This window comes from Accipiter gentilis, chromosome 24, assembly GCF_929443795.1.
Source record: "Accipiter gentilis chromosome 24, bAccGen1.1, whole genome shotgun sequence".
Classification (NCBI taxonomy): Eukaryota; Metazoa; Chordata; class Aves; order Accipitriformes; family Accipitridae; genus Astur; species Astur gentilis.
The window spans coordinates 12,898,203-12,920,468 of NC_064903.1; the positions used below are offsets into that span (position 1 = coordinate 12,898,203).

Here is a 22,266-nt window from a genome sequence, read left to right on the forward strand (position 1 = left end):
AAGCCTGTGAGTAGGTTTAAGTCCTGCAAGCCGGGAAAACCTGCCCTGCGGAGGGAAACCCCACAACCTCCCTCTGTCCATACATCCCTCCCCAGCCCAGGATACTCCGCACAAGGCAGGCGGGGGTACCAGCCCGCTCCAGCACCCCCCGCCCCTTCACCTCTCAGGATGGGATGCTGGAGTGAGCAGCCCTCTGCTAGAGGAGCTGACCTCGCTCGCAGCTCTCCCCTTCGGATCGGGGCCGTACCTTGTCACGACAGAGAGGGGCTCAGAGGGAAAGGAACGGGTTTTGTCACCCGGCTCAGCTCCTGCCGCCTGCCACCGCCAAGCCGCTGAGCGCAGCCGGCCACGCAGAGCCGGGGCAGGACGACTCTGCCACCCGGGACCCCGGGCCTCGGCCTAGGGGTGCGCGGAGGAGCAAAGGGCTCCAGGGATCCCAGACACAGCACCACCGCGGCGGGGAGAGGCGGGGGGGGGGGGGGGGGGGGAGTGCTGAGAAACTCAGTTCCACGGGACACGCGTGAGAGGAGCGGGCCACCCACAGGGGCATGGGGACAGGAGCGGGGCTGGGAGGCGGCTCCAGGGCACGGAGGGCTCCCATGCCCTCCCAGGGGAGGCATCCCGCCCCTCGCCCCCCCCGGGACGCCCCAGTGCCTCCCGCCGCCGGAGGCGCTCCGCCACCGGGGCTGCCGGCGGAGCCCAGCCCCGGCCGGACCCCGGCTCCGGCACCCACCGGCTTTGCAGCTTGCAAATTAGGGGGGGGGGGGGGAGGCCACTTACTTTTTTTTTTTTTTTTTTTTTTTTTTTTTTTTGCAGTCCAAGACAACCTTCAGACCCGTAAACAGCCGCGCCCGCTGCCAGCCGGGGCGGGGACGGTGTCGGTGTCGGCCGGGACAGCCCCCAGCAGCACGCCCGCCCTCCCGGCAGCACGCCCGCTGCGCTTAAAGCCGCAGCCGGGGTAATTAACGAGCTGCCACTCATCAGCGCGACACCCCTCCGGGGACAGTGTCCGCCCCCTCCCCCGCAGGTCAGCCGCTCCCAGCACCGATCGCGAAGATCAGAAGTTTGGCGGAGCGAAAGTATGGCTCTTGCCAGGGCAAACGGGGGGGACAGAGCAAACCCAGGAGCTTCACCGGGTCCCCCTCGTCCCCACGCACAAGCTGCCCAGCGATGTTTGCAGGCAAAGCAACCCGCGCTTCAAGGGGAGGGCTCGGCCCGCCTCCTCTTGGCACCCCAACGCTGGTGCCCGTGGCAGTCCCAGCCACAGCGTGTCCCCATGCCACGGTGGGAGCCCGGGCAGGAGCGGAGACGGCGGCCATCCAAGCGGTGAGCTGTGCCAGAGCTAATCTCTCCTGTCTCGGTGGAGTCCGAAGCGATAAAATGGGCCGTTTGGGATGAACGACAGTTTTAAACACTTCTGAATGGGGACAGAGTCCAAGACCTGACCATAAAATCTGGTTTTGAAAGGGCTTAAAATAAATCCCATGCTGCCCTAGCCTTGCTATTTAAAGGGGATTATCTAAGAGGTTTAGGAGCACACACAGGAACAGCAAGACAACTTGTGCACCTAAATCCCCTCAAAGGCCTTAGGAAATCCCTCCGCACTTCACCCACCAACTGGTCAGGGCTCACAGGACACCCTCCAGCTCTCACCAAGTTGCACCACATGTCCAGGGAAGTCAAAGACTCCTGTCGGATGTGTGGGGTTTGTTCCCAGCCCCACAGCAGCACGCGCCCAATCTCCAGAGATGGTCCCCTCCTCACTGGGGACTGTGCTGCAGCGGTGCCCGAGGGCAGGGGGGGGCGGGTATTGGCACCGTCATCCCACAGCTGTCTCCATCACCCTGCAGAGCTGATCCCCAGCACCCCAAGATGGAAATCCAGCTGTGCCCAGTGAGACATCCTCCCTGTGGGAAAAAGCCACCTGTGCCACTCAGACAGTGAGGGTTTTTTAATAAATACCTTTTTTTGCACAGAAATATACCAAGTTTTACAGAATACAAACTGCAGGGTTAATGACCGAGCATCAAAGACAGAGGATGCAGAGCGCCCTTCTGTCTCCCTCCGGTCTTTTCCAGGCTCTGACCCCAACGCTCACTGTCAGGCCTTCCCATAACCCCAATTTGCTAAGGCCGAAAGGCAGCGTAAAGGCCTGGGAGGGGACAGACAAGGTGCCAGCAGCTGCAAACCCCACATGTCTTGCCCTAGGAATGGCCATGCTGGGCAAGCCTCAGCTCTGGGCTGAGGGCACCTGCTGTGAGAGCATGACTGGGACTGAGCGGGGTGTGGGCAGTCAATGGATGTACAATAAATAGCCTTTCGGTGCTGGTGGAGAGACTGGTGCTGGGGTGAACACCGAGGGGTGGCAGTGCTGGGAGTTTCTGGGCTACTCCTTGGTGGCTGGTGAGCACAACCCCCTTTTTAACCCTTCAGACATGACTGGGAAAGGACAGCCCCATTGCTTGGACCCCAAAAGCAGCTGCCTGGGAAAAGGGGACACTCTGGTCCCACAAGCAAAGCACCTGGCTCTGCACTGCCCTGGCACCACAACCACCCAGTCAGGGTTTGGCCTCACTCTCGACCCATTGGCATCGCCGGGTCTTGGCATGATCAGTCAGCTCTCACCTCTGCAGCCGCCTCCGTCAGCAGGCCCTCCACACCGTGGGCATGGCCACCAAGCACTCTGCGCACCAGAGGGGCCTGGAGGAGAGCAGGGTCTCGAATTTCCCTTTACCTGCACTGGAGGAGAAAGAGCCCTAAAGAGAGGAGCCAGGCAGCACACAGAGGTTTGGGGTAGGGAGAGGGGAGGTTTGGCCCATCTGCAGGCTTCCTGTGCCAGCATCTCACTTCTGGGGAAGACACCGGACAGGCCACAGTCCCAGGAAAGAGGAGCACCCCCACGGCTTAAAGCCATGGGACCACCTTTGGCTCAAGGTCAGAGATGACCCCATCGGCCAGCTCCGCTGCAGCCAGACATCCAGCTGCCCTGCACCGCACAGGGGGAAAGTGGAGAGCATCAGGAAAAGGACCTGGTACTCCAAAGTCACTTACCTCACGTACAAGACCACCGCAAGCCTTTCCCCCTTTACCAAAGGGAATCTAGGAGATCAGAGAGCACCTCCCTGGCTGCTCTTCCCTGATCTCCAGACAGCAAATATCGCTACAGGCACCGCAGGATGGACTGGGCTCCCCACTCGCACCTGGCAGCAAACCCACACAAGGGAAACACTTTCTCCCTGAACAGAGCGTGGGCACCGACTGTGGGGATGGACAGAAATTCGCAGCACCCCTCCTGCATCCCCAACTCCTAATCAGAGCCCCAACCAGCAAAATGGGGCCCAGCGAGGACAGGGGGTAAGGCTGAGCAGCACCCCAGGGAGGCAGTGAGGCTGTTTTAATCATGGGAAATGTTATGTCTATTCGAGGGGGAAGTGAGGAAATCAAATGCACCATGGGGAGACCCCCGTGTTGAGCCAGGAACAAGCTGCCGCTCTGCTCTGGCTGCTACAGCACTTACGTGAGTGGGAAGTGAGGGGCAGGAAACGGCTGGCTGGCTCCAGAGCCATCCCCGCAGCCTAGCCTCACCCCACTTGGGGACAGCTATTTTTGGTTAGGAGGGTAAGGCTATTGTGTGATGGCACCAGCTTGTACAGGTGAGACAGGCTGCCAACTGGCACCTGAAGGGGGTCCCGGGCACGGCGAAGGGAAGGTGGGTGAGCGTGAGTGTGTGAAGAGGCAGGAGGGAGGCAGACCCGCTATTTGCCCGTAGCAGGGGCAGTGGCCACGATCTCTTCATACTTGGGTGGCGGGTCATTATAGGAGATGCTGGTCTCTTCGCCACTGCTGCTCTCAGGGTGGCCCGTCACCTCCTCATAGGAAGGCGGAGGGGTGGCGCTGGACAGTCTGGAGAGGACAGAGACCGAATGCTCCGGCGGGTAGAGGGTGCCATCTTGCTGGGGGGTGCCCCCAGCTCTGCCATCTCCAGCCACGCGGTTGCTTGCTTCTCGCTGATACTGGGTTTCCCCTTGGCTTTGCGACCGCTCCCGGTACACCATCACCCTGGGAAGGCTGCGTCCCGTTCGGCTGGCCAGGTAACGGTTCTGGGCATAGGAAGGGCGGTGGCGGGTGGCCTTCTGAAGCTGGCACCTCCAGATGATGAAGAGGGCGATGACAATCAGAAGAGCCACTCCCAAGAGGGGCACCACCACGTACATAGCGTCTGAGCGCTCCGTGCTGTGCCCAGGGTCCTTGACAGAGTAGACAGAGTTGGTGTAGCCCTTCCAAAACTCCATCTGTGGCAGGAACAGAGAAGCAACCATCATATGCTGCAGATGGGACAAGCACCCCCCCAACCCGGAGCAATAATCACTGCCCTCCTTAGGCCCACAGAGGCAGTTTTTCGGCCACCCCCCACCACTCTCACCAGTGCTGTGGGAACCGACACAAAAGATCATGGGAACTTCCCTCAGCAGCAGCCAACAGCCCCCACACCAAGTAGGGAGAAATTTGGCTAACACCAACCCCACCCTGGAGAGTCGGGGACAACAGCACAAATTTCCCACACATGCCATGGGAATGCCAGCTCAACCTGCAGCTGTGGGCAGGGTGTCCTGGCAATACCAAGGTGAGGGCATTGCCTGGGAAGGGAAAGTCATGCTGCAAAGCAAGGCCACAGCATGCTGCCTGCAGGCGGAAGAGGACAAAGGGAACAGGAGAGGCTGTTCCCCCTGTGCTTTCCTTCTCTGCCTCCAGCTTGCTAAGGCGTAAGCCCTCACACATCCACTGGGGAGCAGGGCAGGACAAACGCACCGTCTTCTCCTTGTTCTCAAACACTTCCTTGACCTCCTCATAGCTGCAGACCTCCTCAATGCACTCCCGCTCGATGGTGCCCTGCCGGATCTCCTCCAGGAAGCCATTGGCTCGGGGAAAGCGCTTCAGGACCGAGTGGGCATTCCTGGCCCCCAAGAACACTGCAACACACAAGGCAGAAACATGCTGAGCAGGGACAACCCCATGCTTGACCTCTGCCCAGCCAGGCTTTCCCACCTGGCTTCCCACAGGATTTTGGTGGTACAGGCATCCCAAACATCAAAAGCCCAGGGCTACAATTCAGCTAGCACAGCAGAGTTCCCATTGAGGGAGAGCACCCCCAGAGGGATGCAGGGCACTTGGGGTTTGCCCGGAGACAAATGACACCAAGAGCATCCTTCCAGCAGGGCTGAGATGCTAGAGACATTGGAATTGGCAGCTGCAGACCACACAGGGCAACTGAAGAAGAGACGGAAGGTTCCAAAAAGACTTGTTTTCAACCTCCTGCCCTTGGCAAGATTTCACCTTGCTGCCCCTTTGCTGCAGGGCAAGGGAGATCCCACTGGGTAAGCAAGACCCTGCAGGGTTGGGATGCAGAGCCAGGCCTCTCTGCCAAGACATGGGACCACCACCGAGATGGACTCACAACACACAGTGCATTGTGCATCATTCCGCAGTCCCTCCGTGCATCAGTCCAGAGCAGGAGGCAAGAGAGGAGCTCTTGCTTCACACCTCCACAGCCCCCCCAGGAAGAGGACAGACAACCTGCTGGAAGCTAGTGTCCCTGCTGCTAGCTGTTGTGTGGTCGTGCCAGCTCAGGTGGCTTCAGGGACTCTGTTCAGGTCCCAGAGAAACCAGTATGTCTTCTCCTAGGCTCAGGCCCAACAAGGGCAAACATCGCCAACACATGGTGACAGCACAGGGGGTCACAAGTCAGATACTGAAAGGGGCCTGAGCAACCTCTCTTCACGTGCCATCATATTCACATCCCTACTGCATTTTGCTGCAGAGGCCTCACAAACCTTTCTCTGCTCCCAAAGCCTGGGAGACTCTACGTTGCCCACATCAGATCTTCCCACAGAGCATGCAGTCAGGAAGCCAGACTGAGCAGGAACAGCACCTTCCTGCCTGCAAGAGACATAGCCCTTTCAAAGCCTCTCCCTCCATATTCTGCAGGAGGGAGACCTCCATGGGGTACAGGGAAGCAAATACCTGCCAGGACCTGCAGCAGCACAGGAGAGGCAAACGAGTTGTTGCCCAGAAAGCAGAACCTCCACAAAACGCACAATCCTTCCATGATCCAAACATCTCATGCACGCATTTCGTAAGAGAGTGTTTCCATAATGCAGCTCAACACACTTGGCTGTAGGCTGGCACCATCTCTTCCCACCAAGTCACATAATTGTGCTGCTTCCCTTGAGAAAGATGAATTGCTTCAGCTGGCTGATCTGCAGAAACCTATTTACCTCCTTCACCCTCAGGCTCAGTCTTCCAATGGATCAACCAGATGAACCAACTCACACTGCAGCAACATCAACAGATGCAGGACAAGGAGGCAAGGGGACAGCCAGAGCTCCCATTAGAGCAGCTTGGCTGTAACACAGAAATAGTCCTTCAATAAGAAGCTTGTTTACTAATATAATGGTTAGTAAAAAGCTACCAGCTTCTTTCTTTAGGAGTCTTTTACCAGAGAAACCAGCAGGTTTCCTTCTGCTTTTCCTTCCATGCATCCTGCTCCTAAAACAACAGAGCAAGGTATTTGTGAGAATGTTTGTAAATATCAAGGCAGGGACAAGATCATGCTACACCACCCTGTGCTTCGAGGCACCATGCTCTTTTTGTGCTGTGTAGGTGCATTTTCGCCCCCGTGATTTATTAATGGCTTGCTTCAGTGAGAGAGTTTGCAGAGGGCTGAACCACTGAGGTGTGAATGAAGAGCAGCATGAATGATGTGAGTCAGAGACCTTCCCTCAGAATCGACTTTATTATGCAAACCTTTTTTTTTTTTTTTTTCTTTACAAGGACAACCCAAAAAGCATCTTTAAGAGGCACAGAAGGCATCTTGCAGGAGGGTAGGGATCAGCTTGCCTTGACTTTCAAAGTTGAGGAGGGCTATCCTGGCTGGAGAGGGAGCAGGTTGGCAGGCTGACCTTCTCTTGAGCCTTTCCAGAACGAGATGAAATTTTACAAAGACACCATCCATTCCGCAAATGTCCCATCCTTTGCTGGAGAAGTCTGGCCTCACCTCCTTTGCCTCTCACCTTGATCAGGCTGCGATATCAACTCTCCCCTCCTCAGCACTTGAGCCTGAGCCTCTTTACAAATTCATCAGTGCACCTTGGAGCAATAAACTTGGCCGCAGATCTTGCTGTCAGGGTTTCCCACCCCTGCAGATACCAGTCACTCGACCCCTTCCCTGCTTTGCCGTGCTGAACTGGCCACTATGGTGGGAAATAAAAACAGACATACAGGCAGGCAGGTATCACAAGCAATGTCCCGACTGAAAGCATGCTGCAATGGAGGTGCGTGCCTCTCCCCACATCAAATTTCCCTCAGGAACCTAGAAACAGCAGAAGAGCAGAAACTAAGTCACTGTCCCCCTTCCCTCTTTTACACGGAAAGTGCCAAGAGCTCCCACATGCCTGGGGACCAGAGCAGGAAAACCAGCGGCCTTCAGGAAACAAGAGGCTTGCCAACTCTCATCTCCAGCCTGGATGCCCAACTGACACGAAGAGCAGAGAGCTGAGCAGGTACTGTCCCCAAACCGCAGGGCAGAGGGGACTTCCCAAGGCCCAGCAGCCTCAGTACCGACCCCTCGTGCCTCTCCAAGTCTCCCCACACCAGCTGGAGAACCGGTGCTCAGGAAAGATCAGAGCTTTAGGCAGGGGGAGAAGGAGAGAGGGCTGGCTTCACTGCATCCCTGCTGGGTTTCCTGAGGTGCTGCTGGCCCCTGGTGGCAGGCAGGCTTGGTCACACCACTACCCCACAGCTCTGCTGTCGGGCTTGTGGGGACATCCCCGGAGCTGCTTCTCTGCAGGATGACATGTGGCTGTGTCTGCGGAGGGACAGCCAGGGCTGCACGCTGCCGGAGAGCGCGTGATGGTGAAACATGCTGACCACCACATCCCCCTTCTGCTCGTCAGGGTCATCACAAAGGGGACTGCTTGGCAAGGGACACTGCCACCACAGGGGACACCTCCCACAACCAGTAAGTGCTGGTGAGCCAGCACCTGAGGTCTGGGAGGGAGAAAAGGCAGCAGTGGAGGAAGGCAGGGACTCAGCTGGGTACACTCCTCATTAACAGAGGATTAAAAATGCCTTTTAAAAACACTGCCTGAAGATCACTGCTCCCTCCCCCACCTAGCACAGATAATGAAAGAAGGCATACCTGTCATCCCTGGGGTCCTCCTCCTGCCCAGCGTGGCCACTGCCTCCACCTTCATAGCTGGCTCTGGCAACACCCTGAGCAAATCCCGAGATCCCAGCCAGATCTCTACATCTCCCCGTTCACAGCTGCCATCCTCCTTGAGCTCCCATCCATCACTGCATGCAGCCTCCGCACAGGCTGCCCAGAAGAGCGAGGAGGGAGGGTTGAGTCTAGCTCTTTACAGACCACACGCCATCCTCCACCCTGCACCCTCGCCAGTCTCAGCCCCAGCTTTAGCCGCTGGCCCCGAGCAGCCCCATCTGCCAGGCACTCCTTCAGGCACCAAGACGCAGCAAGCTCCCGGCAGGACCGACTTAGGCTGCTGCCCCAGTGCCACCAGCCACACAAGCTACAAGGCAGTGTGGCTCCCAGGATGGGCAGCTCATGGGATGCCAGTCATGGGCCACGACAAGCACCACTGCCAGGAGATATCAGCGCAGACCAGCAACCCCTGCAGAGGGGCCAGTCAGTCCCAAGAGCCTCAGGGAGGCCTGCCTTTCACAGCATCACGCAAATAAAGAAATGCTGCAGCTTGTGGGGAGTCCTGGAGAGGTCAGCCCTTCAGCACCTCCTCTCAACTCCCAGGTTGCACAGGGGAGAGAGAAGCATAAGTCAGGCCGGACCTCATCCAGGGATAACAGCCGATGGCATCTGCTCCCCACAGAGAACAACACCCCCCAAAAAGCACAGGCACCCCTTCCTTGAGAGGTGGCTGCCAAACATGCCCCCTCTCTCCTCCAGCACCACCGCCACCTCTCCGTCTTGACTGGGGAACACTTACTTGCCATGCTGCCTCACTCAGCTACGGGGGGCTCCTGCCTACCTGCAGGAAAGAAAACAGGAGAGTCACTGACAGCTTAAATTTCACCCCCTGAAGCCCAAGATCTCCATCACCAGGGTCAGATTCATGCAGAAAGCAGGGTGCTGTCTGGTGGATCCACAGCAGTTCCTAGCCAAGCAATGCCTCTTCAGAGAGCCAAGGACTCACGCTGCCCCCCCACTCATCATCACATGGCTGGAGGGACTGGAGGGGCTCAGGGCACCCTCAGCTCTCTGAGAGCCTGGGGCAGGTCTCTGCAGTACTTGTGCTGCACCACTCCAGGGAGGGCCAGGGACTAGCCCAAGAAGCCCAGAGGGCTGCAGACAAGTGAAGTAGGAAGGGGAGAACTGGATGAAGGAAAGTCCCCATATCTCATCAGCAGATGAGATGACCTGCATGTCAGAGGCTGCTGGGAGCAGCCTGACGCTCTTCCCTTCCACAAAAGATTGATGGGTACAGGTAAAGCAAGTCATCCTGTTTTAAATCAGCTTCACAGCCATGACTGTTCTCACTTCTGCAACTCCTACCCACAATCTGCAATAAACAGGGCCATACTGTTTTCTCCACTGCCATAAAGCTGACTACACAGGAGGAAAGAAAAGCATATGCATCTCCTAAAGGCTGTTGGGCCAAGCTGAGAGCAGCAGCAAGAGTGACAGAGCTCCCTGCACACCCAGAACAACAGCTCTCCAGCTGGAAAAACACCTTTTCTGCTTCAAAAGCTAAACTAAACTAAACAAAACCCCACAGGAGCGAAACAAAGTCCTGCAGAAGCAGAGTATATCCCCCTCTGTCACAGGAGTTTAAATCACTTGTTTTTCATCCTTTGTCTTCTCCCGGTGCCCAATGCCCCACCGATCAGACCATTCTGTGCAACCTCATCTCCTCTTGCCTTGTGTGACGCCTTGCTGTGGCAAAGCCACAGCTCTGCCAGGAGACAGAGGGGACAGGACTAACCAGCTCCTGTAGTGATTTATTGCGGAGGAAGGAGCAAACATGGTTAGAAACAGCAGGAACTAAACCATGTGCTGATCTTAGGTGCAGGACTTCAGATACTCAGAGCTATCCCAAACGCACTTGAATCCACTCAGCTGGAGCGAGGTCAGGGACAGCACAGAGCCATTCACGGGGTCAGCAGGGCTGGAACTGCATTTCTCATTTCACATAAAAGGCAGGCATCCAGACACACAGACGGGCTGATGCACACCACCACAGCAGGCACTACCACACCTCCCCAACAGCCACCTTCTCAGTAAATCTAGCACCTCTCCCTGCCAACATCAGGTTTCCTGTGGTTTCTGAGGTTCCTGCACCAAAAGTGGCAAGAGGCCAAGCAAGCCTGGAGCTGTCTCCGAAGGCAGAAAACAGCTTCTTTCCAAGTGGGCAAAACTCAGATTGCGAACCTCAGTCTGGAGCTTAAATGGGAGTGAGGGAAAGCAGCAGACCACCAGAATTGCACAGGAGAGGTCTGCTGCCTCTTGCGCCCCACAGCCCGCACCAGGAGGACTTTTCTCGAGAAATTGCCCACCCTACCCCACTTCTCTGAGCTGTCCTGGGAGATGTGAGAGCAGTTGAGAGGCCTCCAGATCTACGCCTCCCCACAGGCTGCATCAGCTCTGAGCAGGGACCACCTGACCTGCTTTTGTTGTCATCAGTTTTTACAAAGAGACCCAAACCCACTGGATAAAAGAACGCACGGCATGGAAAACCTGCCAGTTTCCACACAAACGTCTGTACTGCTTGTTGTTACAGGGATTCTCCCCCTTTGATAGACAGGAGAACAGAGACGCAGAAATAAGGATATTCAAGACCAGATTCGTCAGGACCCCCAGCTCCATAACCCAGGTCATACATCGGGCAGCACATTTAATGCATCAAGAAGATTTTAACTTTTTTCCAAGAATCTGTGCCAATGCACCCAGCGTCAGAGCTCAGAGATGGTTTATTCCAGTGCAACAATAAGCCAGGTCTAGACAAGCCTACGAGCACGAGCAATGCCTGCGAGAAGGGCAGACATCCCAGATGCTTATTTTTGTTTTCCACACGCAAATTCCTAACCGCCTCCCCCGGCTCCGATGAGCAGGAAAAGCTGGACCACGGCACGCGCTGATGCCAAGGCAAGCAGCATCCCTCCCGCCTCCGCACAGCCGCCACGCAAGCCGAGAGAAGCCCGAAGCTGGAAGCTGACCTAGCAGACGCCCACCCAGTCCTGGTCCCCCCCTCCGGCTTCTAACACGCATTTGCCTCCTCTATAAATACCCCATCGATAGGAGGTTGCTAAGGCAACGGTGAGGAGGCGCGAGGGATGCGGCCGTGAGAGCGAGGATGCTGCAGTCGCACATTTGTGTCTCCCCCGGGCTCCCCCCATCTCCGCCCCCGCTCCCGTCACCGATGCCAAAGGAGGAAATCGTGCTGGTAAAATATGGTGCGCGCGTGGCGCCGGCTCCCCGCAGACCTCGAGCGGGCGTGGGGGGGCGGCCTGGGGGGCACACCGGGAGGCGGCACCTCCTCGCCAGGCTGGAGGGGCGCAGGTACGGGCCGGGGGGGATCCACGGGCGCCAGTGACGTGCCACAGCACGCGAGGAGGCTGCCGGCTGTCCTGGCATCACGTAGCCGCGGCTGCCAGCCGCTCAGCAGGATCCGAGCAATATTTGGGGTTTTCTGTGCCAAGATCCACAGCGAGGAGAAGAGGCTGCACCGGGTCTGCTCGCCAGGGACCGCGGGGTCCCCGCAGGCTGCCAGGAAGCCTTGCCCTCCCAAAACAGCCGTCGGATCCCGTCCCACCCCACGCAGCCGGTCCTCACGCTGCCCCCGGCCAGCCTCCGCCCCGGCCCCTCCATCCCAGCGCTGGCCCTGCCTTGCCCGAACCCACCCCCAAATTATTTCCATCGCCCTCAGCTTCTAGTGCCACCCCGCAGCAGGGTGTCCCCCCCAACTCGCCCGCTCCATCGCCCCAAGTGTGAACTTGCTCAACCGAGCGGGCCTTTCTAAGCCCCCCACCACCGTCACCCGCTGCCCCGCCGGCAAATCCGCCTGCCCTGCCGGCACACCCCACCTCCGCAGCCCTTCCCGGAGACCCCCTGCCAGCTCCACGACCCCCGACTCCCACCTCCCCGGCCCCAGCACCCACAGCCGGCCCCACAGCTTCCGGCCCCCCGCCCCACGAGCCTGCCTGCCGCCCCGCGGGTCCCCCTCGCCCCGTGACCCTCCCCACGGCTCCCGCCTCCCTCGCCCCGGACCCCCCGGCAGCGCCGCCCCGCCCGTACCTCATGGCGGCCTCGCACCCCGCCGCAGCCGCTCCCTCCCGCCGGCGCGGAGGGGAGGGGAAGGCCCCGCCCCCTCCCCGCCTCCTCCCCGCCGGCACCGCCCCTCGGCCAATCGAGCCCCCCCCGCAGCCATCGCGCACCGCCCTCCTCCTCCCGCGCCCGCAATAGGAACGCGGAGCGGGGAGAGCGGGCGGGGCCACACGCTCCTCCCCCGACTCGAGGGAGACTGGTAGCCAATGAGAGAGGGCTACAGCTGCCGGCAGGTGCCGCGAGGGCTGCTGGGAGTTGTAGTCCCTCCCGGTCCGCCGCGGGTGGCGCTGCCGGGGCGGGCCGGGGCCCGGGGCCCGGGGCCCGGGCGCGGCGGGCGGGGCCCCGCGGCCACTGCGAGGGCCGCCCCTGAGGGCCGGTGACCCCCGGCGGTGAGGTCTGTGCCCGCTGCCTGCGGGGCAGGCGTCTGCTTGCACCTCCTCGGTGCCGCCGCCGGGCCTGCCCTCTCGCCTGCTTCACCGCGCCCTCACACCGGCCTGCCAGGGCTGCCTGCCTGCGGCGGGGGACGCGACGCCATGTCCCCTGGCTCCTCCTCCTCCTCTTCTTCCTCCTCTTCCTCCTCGCTGTCCGAGTCCTCGTAGAGGCAGAGGGTGGCCTGCACCGGGAAGTTCTCCAGCAGCTTCTCCCCCACGCCATACAGATAGTCGAAGGACTTGGACTTGGGCCAGAGCAGCCTGCGTGGGCAGAGTCGGGGTGAGGGCCCCTGCCTGCCCACTGCCCTCGGTCCCGGCCGGGGCACCGGCGGCAGGGGAGCGTACCTGACTGGATGGTGGAAAAACGCCAGCGCTTTGTCGGGGCCACCGTTCCCTGCCGCCTCCTGAGCCCAAGCCTGCGGAGACACAGTTGGGGTGGGCCCTGCCCTGGGGCTCCCGCTGCCCCTTCCTCCCGGTACAGCGGCAGCATGGTGCACAGGGACCCCAAGCTGGCAGCAAGGGCAGGGACCTTCCTCTCCCCTTGGCAGTGGGGCAATGCCCCACAGACCCGGCAGAGCCCTGCAGGGTCAGCCTGCCCCGAAGCCGGCATCTCCCCCCTCCTCTGCCCCTGGGTCTAGGTCCTCATGCCCTCACGAAGGAGGCTGGCATCTACCCCCACTCCCGACGGGCTTTTTGCCAGTGTAATCCCCCCCCACCCCGTGCTCAAAAGCTCATGCCCAGGCGTCCCGCTAACCCCCTGAGGAATGCCCGCCAGGCCTGGGAACAGGCGGCCCTTTCAGGCCCCTGCGGGGCGGCTGTGCTGGCTGTGGCTGTGCGGGGGGGTCTCCCTGGCCCTGCCCCAGCAAGGCTGCGTGGCTTGTGGGGCAGAGAGGTGATGCAGCAGGGGAGGTGGGCATGGCGCTGCCATGCAGCAGTGCTGGGGGTGAAGGAGTCTGGGGCGAGAGGCTGGTTTTCTGCCAAACAGAGACCCCAACCCTGCCAGCAGGAAACTGGGGGGGACGCAGCAGGGAGTGTAGAACTCACAATGTCCGTCTGCTGCCTCCGCTGCTTGGTTCCCTCCTCTGCTCTGGGCAGCCACGGTCTCCAGAGAGGCAGAGATCTAGGTGCAGAGAGCAGGTTCAGTGCGACGGCAGCCCACCCTGGCCCGCTCTCCCCTTGCCTTGCTCCCCCCCCACCACCACCACAGCCACACCCCCCCAGCCCCACAGCCTCACCCGCCCAGCTCAGCCCCTGCTTGGGTGCATGGCTAGGGTGCCAGGCACGTGTGGATGCACTCATACCACCTTGGCTTCAGTGCTCCTTTCCCTGTTTGAGCCCCACAGCAACCCTGGGAGCCCCTGGCATTGCACCCCAGGCTCTGCCCCCTCTCTCCTACTCAGAACTGCTGAGATCAGAAGGGTCCCCATCAGAGTAGGGAGCTGCACAGCCTTCACCTCAATCCAGCTGGAGCCTTCCCCATCCCACCTCCCACGCACCCCCTGCCCTCCCCACCCTCCCCAGTCCCACCAGGCTGTGCAGCACCCAGGTACCTTCCCCCTTGCTCCAGTCCCGGGGCTAGGGGAGCACTGGCCCCAGGCACTGGGAGCCTGTTGGGAGGCAGACAACAGGCAGCAGCTTCCATGGTGGCAGGCAACAGTGTCTTCTCTAACACTGCAGACCCTTGGCAAGGACATCTTTATAGCCCTGCCCTGGCCCATGACTCACAAATTCTTTGGGGCAGGGGCAAGGGCAGGGGAGTGAGGGACTGGGGGTGGGGGGACAGAAGTCCCCAGGGTGTGAAATTTGTCCCAGTTGTGTAAACAGAGGGTCAGGGGGAGGCTGGGGGCGGAGGGGCTGCAATCTTTGGTGGAAAAGCAAAACACAGAAGGGAAAAGTTAGACACCATTTGTGAGAAAATCCCCAGGGGGGAACAGGGGAGGGCAGAGACAATTAACAAGGATGATTAAATGCTCTTTGTAGCCATTTGCATAAGGGGGGGTGGGGAAGCGATGGGTAGTGCTGGGGCAGCCTGATGGGCATGCCATGGGGACAGTGTGGTGGGCTTGTGATGGGGACAGTGCAATGGGCATGATGAGGACCGGGTGATGGGGACAGTGTGATGGGCTGCAGTGGTGGCAAGCACAGAGCAACCAGGAGGCAGGTGATGGGAAGTTCAAGAGAGGACAGGGAAGGAAGGCAACTGGTAGGGGCATCGTCCCAGGGAGCTGCCGGGCCCCGTTTCCACACTGCTGGCACAATGAGGAGAGCACCTGCTTGCCCGTGCTCCCTGCCCTCTCCTTTGGCTTTTTGAGATGTGGACAATACCAGGAGGTAGAGCAAAGCTTCTCGATACGAGGGTGCAAGGCTCACCCCGCCTTCCCCCAGCACTGCCATACATCCCGTCCTCTGCCTGCTGCTCCTGCCCAAGCGCTCAAGGCAAGATGTTGCTCGCAGACAGATCACCTCCTGCTGCCAGAAGCGTTTCAATTTGGGACAAGGAAAGAAAATAGCAAATGGTCCCTGCTGTAGCTTTGCTATCAGCATCCAAACACCCCTGTCCAAACGCCGGCCGGACCCTGCTCAGCTCTGAGCACAATTTGTCACCAGAGGCCTTCCCTGCCCCTCTCCATCTGCGGCAGCCGGCAAGCAGGAGGGGGCACGGGGCCAGTGCAGCCCTTATTACTGTCTCCATTTGCTCCTCATTTGGGCCAGGAGTCTTACAACAACAAACCCTGCAGAGGACAAGCAGGGCCAAGAGGAGCAAACTGAAAGCCCAAGCTCACCCTGCGGGCACAGGGATTTGAACCTGCTGGCATTTCACTGCACCTCTGACCCCAGCACAGGCAATGCAGCCCAAAGCAGACACATGGATGGTGGCACACAATCATCCACTGGCCACCAAGGCTGGCCAGAAAGGTGACAGCAAGCCACAGACCTGAGCCACTTAGGCAAACCTACCCTGACAATTAATAGACAACAAGCAAAATGAGGCATCCCAGCTCCCCAGTCCTTCCCGACACCGAAAGGGTTTAATTCTGATCTGCAGTAAGCCTCTGATCCAGGCTGAGATTTGCAGGTGGATTTTGCAAAGCCCTAGCTAAACAATTCGCAGCCTCTGATCCCCCTGGCCGGGGCCCCGGCTACTCGCCCTGCCCCGAACAGCCACCTCCGGTCCTGGGTGACCCCCAGCCACGGCCACCCTCCATCCTGCACCACGTCTGCAGCCACCTCCGTAAGTACCTCAGAGCACCAGCACAACCTTCCCATGACTTTTTGCCAGAACCCTGAGCACCCCAGATGTTTCTTTTGCAGCAACACCCCTGAGACAGAGCAGGTCTTGGTTAGCGCACAGGAAAGGGGACAGAAAGTTGGGGAACTTTAGTACCAAGCATTTGAGGTGCCAGCTGGGGGACGGGGAGAGGAGCAGAGGCACTGGGCGGTGGCGGCACTTTCAGCCGGGAGCATTCCCAGAGCAAGAGGCCGCCGGCCGCAGTGTCGGCATGATGTGGCATGGGCTCAGTCCAGTTTCGCAAGATGCCACGGGAGGGGAAATTTTGAAACAAGGCAGAGGGAAAACAAACCACCCCACTCCACTGCCCCTGCCAACCCCCCCCACCCAGGGCTTCGGGCAGGAGATGGCACCAGCAGAAACCCTCCCACTGGCAGCAGCAAGCACGAGCCGCACCCCAGTATGCTCACCCCACTGAGGGACGGGTCGCACCGCTTGGCTGGGGTGCTCCTGGAAAAGCATCCCTGAGATGCTGCCAGCGTGCTTTGCCCTGATGTAATTCTGCCCTCCGTGGACCTCCGGGCTGTCCTGGGGATGCAGGTGTCACTGCCACCTGCATCCCTCTCCATCGTTGTCCCCAGCGGCACAGAAGGGCTGATAGCCATGGTTCAACCTCAAGTGGGCACATCCCGTTGTCCCACCGGAGTCTTGGTAGCTCAGGGTGCATGGTGGGTGGCTGCAGATGCCTTGGGTGAGCCCCATGCAGATGGGGATGAGGTGCAATTCCCCTTCCTTGGCTGGGGGAGCCTCAGGGTCACCATTTGATATCGCCTCCGGCAGGTCCCAAAAAACATGGTGCAGCTGTAGGTTTTTTGGCTTCCTTGGCTCGGGATATCACAGAAGACAAGGGACCCCCAAGAAGGCAGCAGGCGCTTTTCCCCTGCCAGCGGCCAGCTCTCCATCCCTGCCCGTGGCCCCCGTGCAAGGGAGGGCTTTGGCGTCCTTCCCGGGCAGCGCTGCTCTGCCTCTGAAGTCTGGCTGGGGAGATAGCGGAGGTGAAAGGGCGCTTGGCACTCCTCCACAGGCTTGGGTCAATCGTTAATCGGGGAGGGATTGCTTTCCACTCTTGCAGGTAACCTCTCCTCCCCCTGGCTCCCACCCACACGCCGGTGCCCACACAAAACCAGCACCCCGGGAGTGGGGTGGAGCTGCGGTGCGGCGAGCAGAGCCGCTAGCAGGGCCATGGGAAGGTAAGCGCGCAGGAGCGAGCCGACGACGAACCAGGTGAGAAGCCGTGAGCCCCCGTGAGGTGACAGCCAGCCCCCACCATGGTCTCCATGGGGCTCCAGCTGCTAGGCTACGCCGTGGCCTTCCTGGGCTACATCGGCACGCTGACAGCCACATTGCTGCCCAGCTGGAAGACCAGCTCCTACATCGGCTCCAGCATCGTGACAGCTGTGAGCTTCACCAAGGGGCTGTGGATGGAGTGCGCCACATACAGCACGGGCATCACCCAGTGTGACATCTACAGCTCACTGCTCAACCTGCCTGCCGACATCCAGGCGGCCCAAGCCCTGATGGTGAGCTCCTGCGCTGTCTCCTCCCTCGCCTGCCTCCTCACTGTCGTGGGTATGAGGTGCACCGTCTTCAGCCAGGGCTCGCCGGGCAAGGACCGGGTGGCGGTGGCAGGCGGCACTGTCTTCATCCTCGGGGGGCTGCTCTGTTTCATCCCGCTGGTGTGGAACATCCATGTGGTGCTGCGGGATTTCCGCAACCCCAGCCTCCCTGACAGCATGAAGTTTGAGCTTGGGGAGGCGCTTTACCTGGGCATCATCTCCTCCCTCCTCTCCCTTGTCGGCGGCTTCATCCTCTGCACCTCCTGCCCTGCCCGGGACCCAACAACCACCTACACAAGCACCTACCAGCCCCGGCTGCTGGCGAGCAAGAGTCCCCGGCCCTCCGTCAGCCAGACGCAGAAGACCAAGAGTGAGCTCAACTCCTACAACCTGACGGGATATGTGTAGCGGCTGCAGGTGGGAACTGGGCTGGCATCTCTCCCAGATTCCCAAAGCATCTGGGCTGGCACCGAGGGAGCGTGGTAGGAGGAGAGGACATGGCGGCATCTCCCATGCTCAGCCTTCTCACTCACATGCTTGGGGGGTTTAACCCCGCTCTCTCCCTGGGGATCCCAAGAGCCTTATGACTGCTCAGAGATCCCAGCCAATGTCTTACATCGGTGAAGGACCCCGAATCCAGCTTCTCTTCCCTGCTCTGTGCTGCCAGCCCACAGACAGCCCCTGGGACAGTGGGACACCAGCCTGCAGCCCCAGAGAGCCTGCCTGGATGGGAGTGGGTGGGCCTGTGCCCCCAGGGACCAGCCTGCTGGCCTTCGAGGCATCACAGTGGGGTCAGGGCATCTGCATGGGTCTGGAGTTGCTGCTGGGGGTTGAGTGCTGGTTGCAAACCAATGTCATAATAAATCTGTGTTTCTAGCCAGGCTGCGGCTGAGCTTTCCTCCGGCACTGAGGGGCCCTGACAGTTCCCCCAGCATGGTGGGCTGTGGTAGGGGCCACACTTGCCCACCTGGCAGGTCCATACCGCAGAGAGTGCCCCTGGCCCTTCCCCTGTCCTGTCCTGGCCCCTGTCCCCCCACCATGGCTTTGCCACCCAGGAGCTCAGGCAGGTGGGAGCACTGTCAGGGGGTGGGAGGGGTGTCACTCTCCTGCATGGTTTGTCCCTGGGCACCATGCTGGGAGGTTGCCATGTGCCACCATTGCGAGGGTGCCAGTGGGGGCAAGCACAGCTCCCCAGAGGCTAATGGCAGGCAACACCCCCTGCTTCAGCCCTGCTCTGCTTCTAAGGGTGCAGGTATCACTGGGACGGGGGTGCCCACAGGGGGATTCGCTGCCCCTGGGTGCATGCGGCACGTCAAGGTTCCCAGGTGGTGGGGCGAGCCCTGGCATCACTGCATCTCCATCCGAGGATGCTGTGAGCATCGGCACTCAGGAGGCAACACGGTCCCAAGCACTGGAGGCAGCCACTGGCCATGGTGGAGGCTGAGCACCCCAACACAGCTGCAGAAGGGTGTCGCAGGTGGGTCCTGAGCCCGGGGGTCCTTGCAGGGGTCTGTTTTGGGATGAAAAACACCACCAGTGAGACATCAGCAAGCTGCAAGGGATGGGCAGGCAGGGGCCAAGACTGCTCCACGCAACCCTTTGGCAGCAGTGGGACACGCTGCATGGTCACAGCTCTGCACAGCAGCAGCAGCGTGACAGCTCAGACAGGCTGCCGGTGGCACCGGATGATGCTGGGTGCGTACCGGGGCACGGCAGGAGGAGAGGAGGTGCAGGCAGCCCAGCTCCACAGCCCACTGAGGAGCAAGTCCATTTTAACCACCGAGCCCCCTCTGACGTCCCACCACCAGAGGCAAGATAACACCTGCGCTGCTGTGCCACAGCACAGGGCCGCCTGGGGGACCCCCTTGCCCTGGCTCCCTGTCCCCCAGGGAGCAGGAGGCTTTGGTCTGCCTCTTGGCCCCTCATAAAGCAATTTAGATTAGGTCCCAGAGAGGAGGGGACCGTGTTCCCTGCTCAGACGTCACCACCATTACCCTTGCACCAGTGAAATCATATTTGCCATGGGGTTAACACACTCCTGATAATGGTGAGTCATGCTTTCTCCCCTCCTCACCAAGCAAGGGGCCACACGGGGACCCATCCTCAGGGTGACATTCACTGGAGGGGCCCAGGGTGGATTTCAAGGCAAAGGCCAGTCACCCCCTTTCCATGGCCAAGGGGCAAAGCGCAGCCTTAACCCTGGGCCGGCTGAGTTACGTATTGCTGCCCTGGGGAAAAGAGAGCCCTGGGTGCAGAGGATGGAAAGCGTGCATGGGGCTTAGCCTGCCGGCTGCAGCCCCCAGAAGATGCCATGAGGTCACTTAAGTCCTTCAGCTGTAAGTGTTTTGTTTCTGGGCAGCTGATGCAGAGAGGAGGCGAGAAAACAGTTGGTATGAGAGGTCGCGCCTCTGAAGAAGAGGAATTCCTGGGCACCGCGTCCTCACCCCTCACCTCCCACCCCAGGCTGCCGGCCGCACAGCGCTGCCTGTGTCTGCAGGCAGGGGCTCCACTACTTAAACAAAGGGGCATTTGAAACACTCGATTCAGAGTTTGATTGCTGCTGGGTTTATTAACACTTTAATTCAAGCAGCAGAAGGGAAGATTTCAGGTTTTAGAGGAGCCGGCTTCTGCACAGCTTTCCCCTGAAGGAGAGAGGCAGCCGGCACAGGCAAGGGCAGGTAGAGTGAGGAGCTCAGGTACAGCAACACCTGCGGTTTGGACAGACAAGCACAGGGCAGAGGCACTGCAAGGGGCCTCCGTGTCCCCAACAGCCCCTCAGGTTTCTTTGTCACCTGTGCAACGCCAGACCCCTGTTCCATGGGTGCAGCACAGCGGCTTCAGCCACGGCACGGCAGGAGAGGAACTGACAAGCATCACACTGAAAAGGGGGCAAGCCTTTCCCCAGCCCCCTGTGCCTACGGCCCTGCCAAGAGGGACCCCCTGCATTAAGCGTGGGTGGACTCAGGGAGCAGAAGGTTTGTCCCCTCCAGCTTTCTTGGCCTTTAACTTGAATGCATGCAACGATGTGAAACTTGGCTACAGGGCAAGGCAGGTTGAAAAGGATTTTCCACTTCTTTACCGGCAGGAGCGGAGGATGGGGAAGGGAAGGACACTGGGTGCATGAATGTGGTGGCAGTGGTTATCTCTGCCTCATGCAATAGCCACATTCCCTGTTATCGATAAGCCGGGTCCTTGAGGGCAGGCTGGATGCGGCCCAGCCCAGGGCCAGAGAGGACAGGAGCCCAGACTGCCCTGGGAGCCAGCTCCGCTGACAGTGAGCGTGAGCAAAGCAATGGAGCCGAACCAGCCAGCGCAGCACAGCCAGGCCCTCGGGTCGCTTCTTGCCCCTCACCAGCTCAGTGAGAAAAGCTGAGGGTGCTCTGGGTTTTCCTGCATGAAAGCCACAGAGGAGCAAAGCCCCAGATCAGGACAGGAGTGGGATGCAAGGGGGATGGCCAGGCAGGGGAAAAGCAGAGGAGAGGTGGGAAGAGGGCTGGTGGGGACAGCTCCCTCCTCCGAGCTCCTGGGCTGGAGCCCTCGCCTCCCAGGACAGCATGATGGAGCAGGGAGCCTTGCAGCCCCTTGCTGGAGGGCCAGGCTGCAATGACTAATCCCCGACATATATATAAGGAATATAATTATTATTATTAATTATAAGAAGGAAATTAGTCCTTCTGCTCTCTTCTTCTTGCTCTGGATGGTGCCTCAGATGGAGAAAGGGAGCAATAAAATACTAACATGCCCTTATCTTCAAAAGCAATAAAGGCACTATAAATGCCCAGCACACCGAAACCCACAGCTGCACCTGGGCCAGGGGCTGCAACCTCATCGGCTGATCAAGAGAAACATGCAAAAATTCCTGACTTTTTCCAAAGAGGGAACAACACATCCTCATCACCAAGGCCTTTGCAGCCAGCCCTTACCCACTGGGCACCCCCACCCACTGCCCACAGCACCCCTGGACATGCCCTGGCCAAAGCACCCTGCTGCTTTCCTGGCCCAGCAGCGCCCGGCCCCTGCCCGGTGCAAGCGGAGCCTCTTCTCTTGCAGAGCAAGCACTGGGTAGGGATGCCCGAGGGGTGAAAGGGCACAGGTATGTCCCACACCCAGCAAGATCCCATGCCTCCTGCCTCCCTGGAGCCCTCCAGGCAAGCAAAGCTTAGCTCCTTCTGGCATCCCCATCCTGCCTCTCATTCCTGCCCAGCACAGCTGATCCAAAGCAGCAGCAAATAATCCATGCAAGCTCTCTGAGGAGTATCAGGACAGGTGCTGAGAAAGCCCATCTCTGCCCGCAGCCCCCGGGAAGTGCTCAGATAGGAGAGGCAGGAGGGGGAAGAAAATTCAGGCCAAGTACCTGATGGGCCGAGACAGCACTTGGAAAGGACCTCCACATTCCTCCACCCTCCTCCCTGCCGCGGCACACTCCCAGCTGCCTCCCACACCACGCTGGAGCCTCCCGGCCTCTCAGCAAGCCACGGCTGGCATGGAAGAGGACAAACTCTTCCTACCCATGGCATTACAGCAGCCTTTTCAGGAGCACCAGAGAATGCGCTATGGCGAGGCACTGCAAATCCTGACTCCCAGGCTGGGCTAAGCAACAGCTCCAGTCAGGGACTGTGCTAGTGGGAATGGGAGATG

General features: G+C 59.7%; 3 protein-coding genes across 5 annotated transcripts in view; 2 read left to right on the forward strand and 1 right to left on the reverse strand.

Moving 5' to 3' along the window:
• Window positions 1–22,266, forward strand: part of LOC126050292 (gamma-aminobutyric acid receptor subunit gamma-4) — a 338,971-nt gene that overhangs the window by 134,706 nt on the left and 181,999 nt on the right. The gene's annotated exons all lie outside the window — the stretch shown is intronic.
• Window positions 1,945–12,814, reverse strand: PRRG3 (proline rich and Gla domain 3). 3 transcript variants are annotated; one of them, XM_049828022.1, is made up of 4 exons: window positions 12,323–12,814; window positions 9,018–9,059; window positions 4,810–4,970; window positions 1,945–4,292 (listed from the first exon to the last, which is right to left on the reverse strand). In XM_049828022.1, the coding sequence occupies exons 2-4, from the start codon at window positions 9,022–9,024 to the stop codon at window positions 3,756–3,758; spliced, it is 705 nt and encodes a 234-aa protein (XP_049683979.1). In that variant the 5' UTR covers window positions 9,025–9,059; window positions 12,323–12,814; the 3' UTR covers window positions 1,945–3,755. The 3 variants fall into 3 exon arrangements, 1 of the variants encoding a protein (XP_049683979.1); XR_007509492.1 differs by lacking the exons at window positions 1,945–4,292; window positions 4,810–4,970 and adding exons at window positions 6,497–7,369; window positions 8,198–8,374 and having other exon boundaries at window positions 12,323–12,807; XR_007509491.1 differs by lacking the exons at window positions 1,945–4,292; window positions 4,810–4,970 and adding exons at window positions 6,761–7,250; window positions 8,198–8,374 and having other exon boundaries at window positions 12,323–12,800.
• Window positions 9,071–18,488, forward strand: CLDN2 (claudin 2). Its single transcript, XM_049828024.1, has 2 exons — window positions 9,071–11,471; window positions 17,145–18,488. The coding sequence occupies exon 2, from the start codon at window positions 17,341–17,343 to the stop codon at window positions 18,034–18,036; it is 696 nt and encodes a 231-aa protein (XP_049683981.1). The 5' UTR covers window positions 9,071–11,471; window positions 17,145–17,340; the 3' UTR covers window positions 18,037–18,488.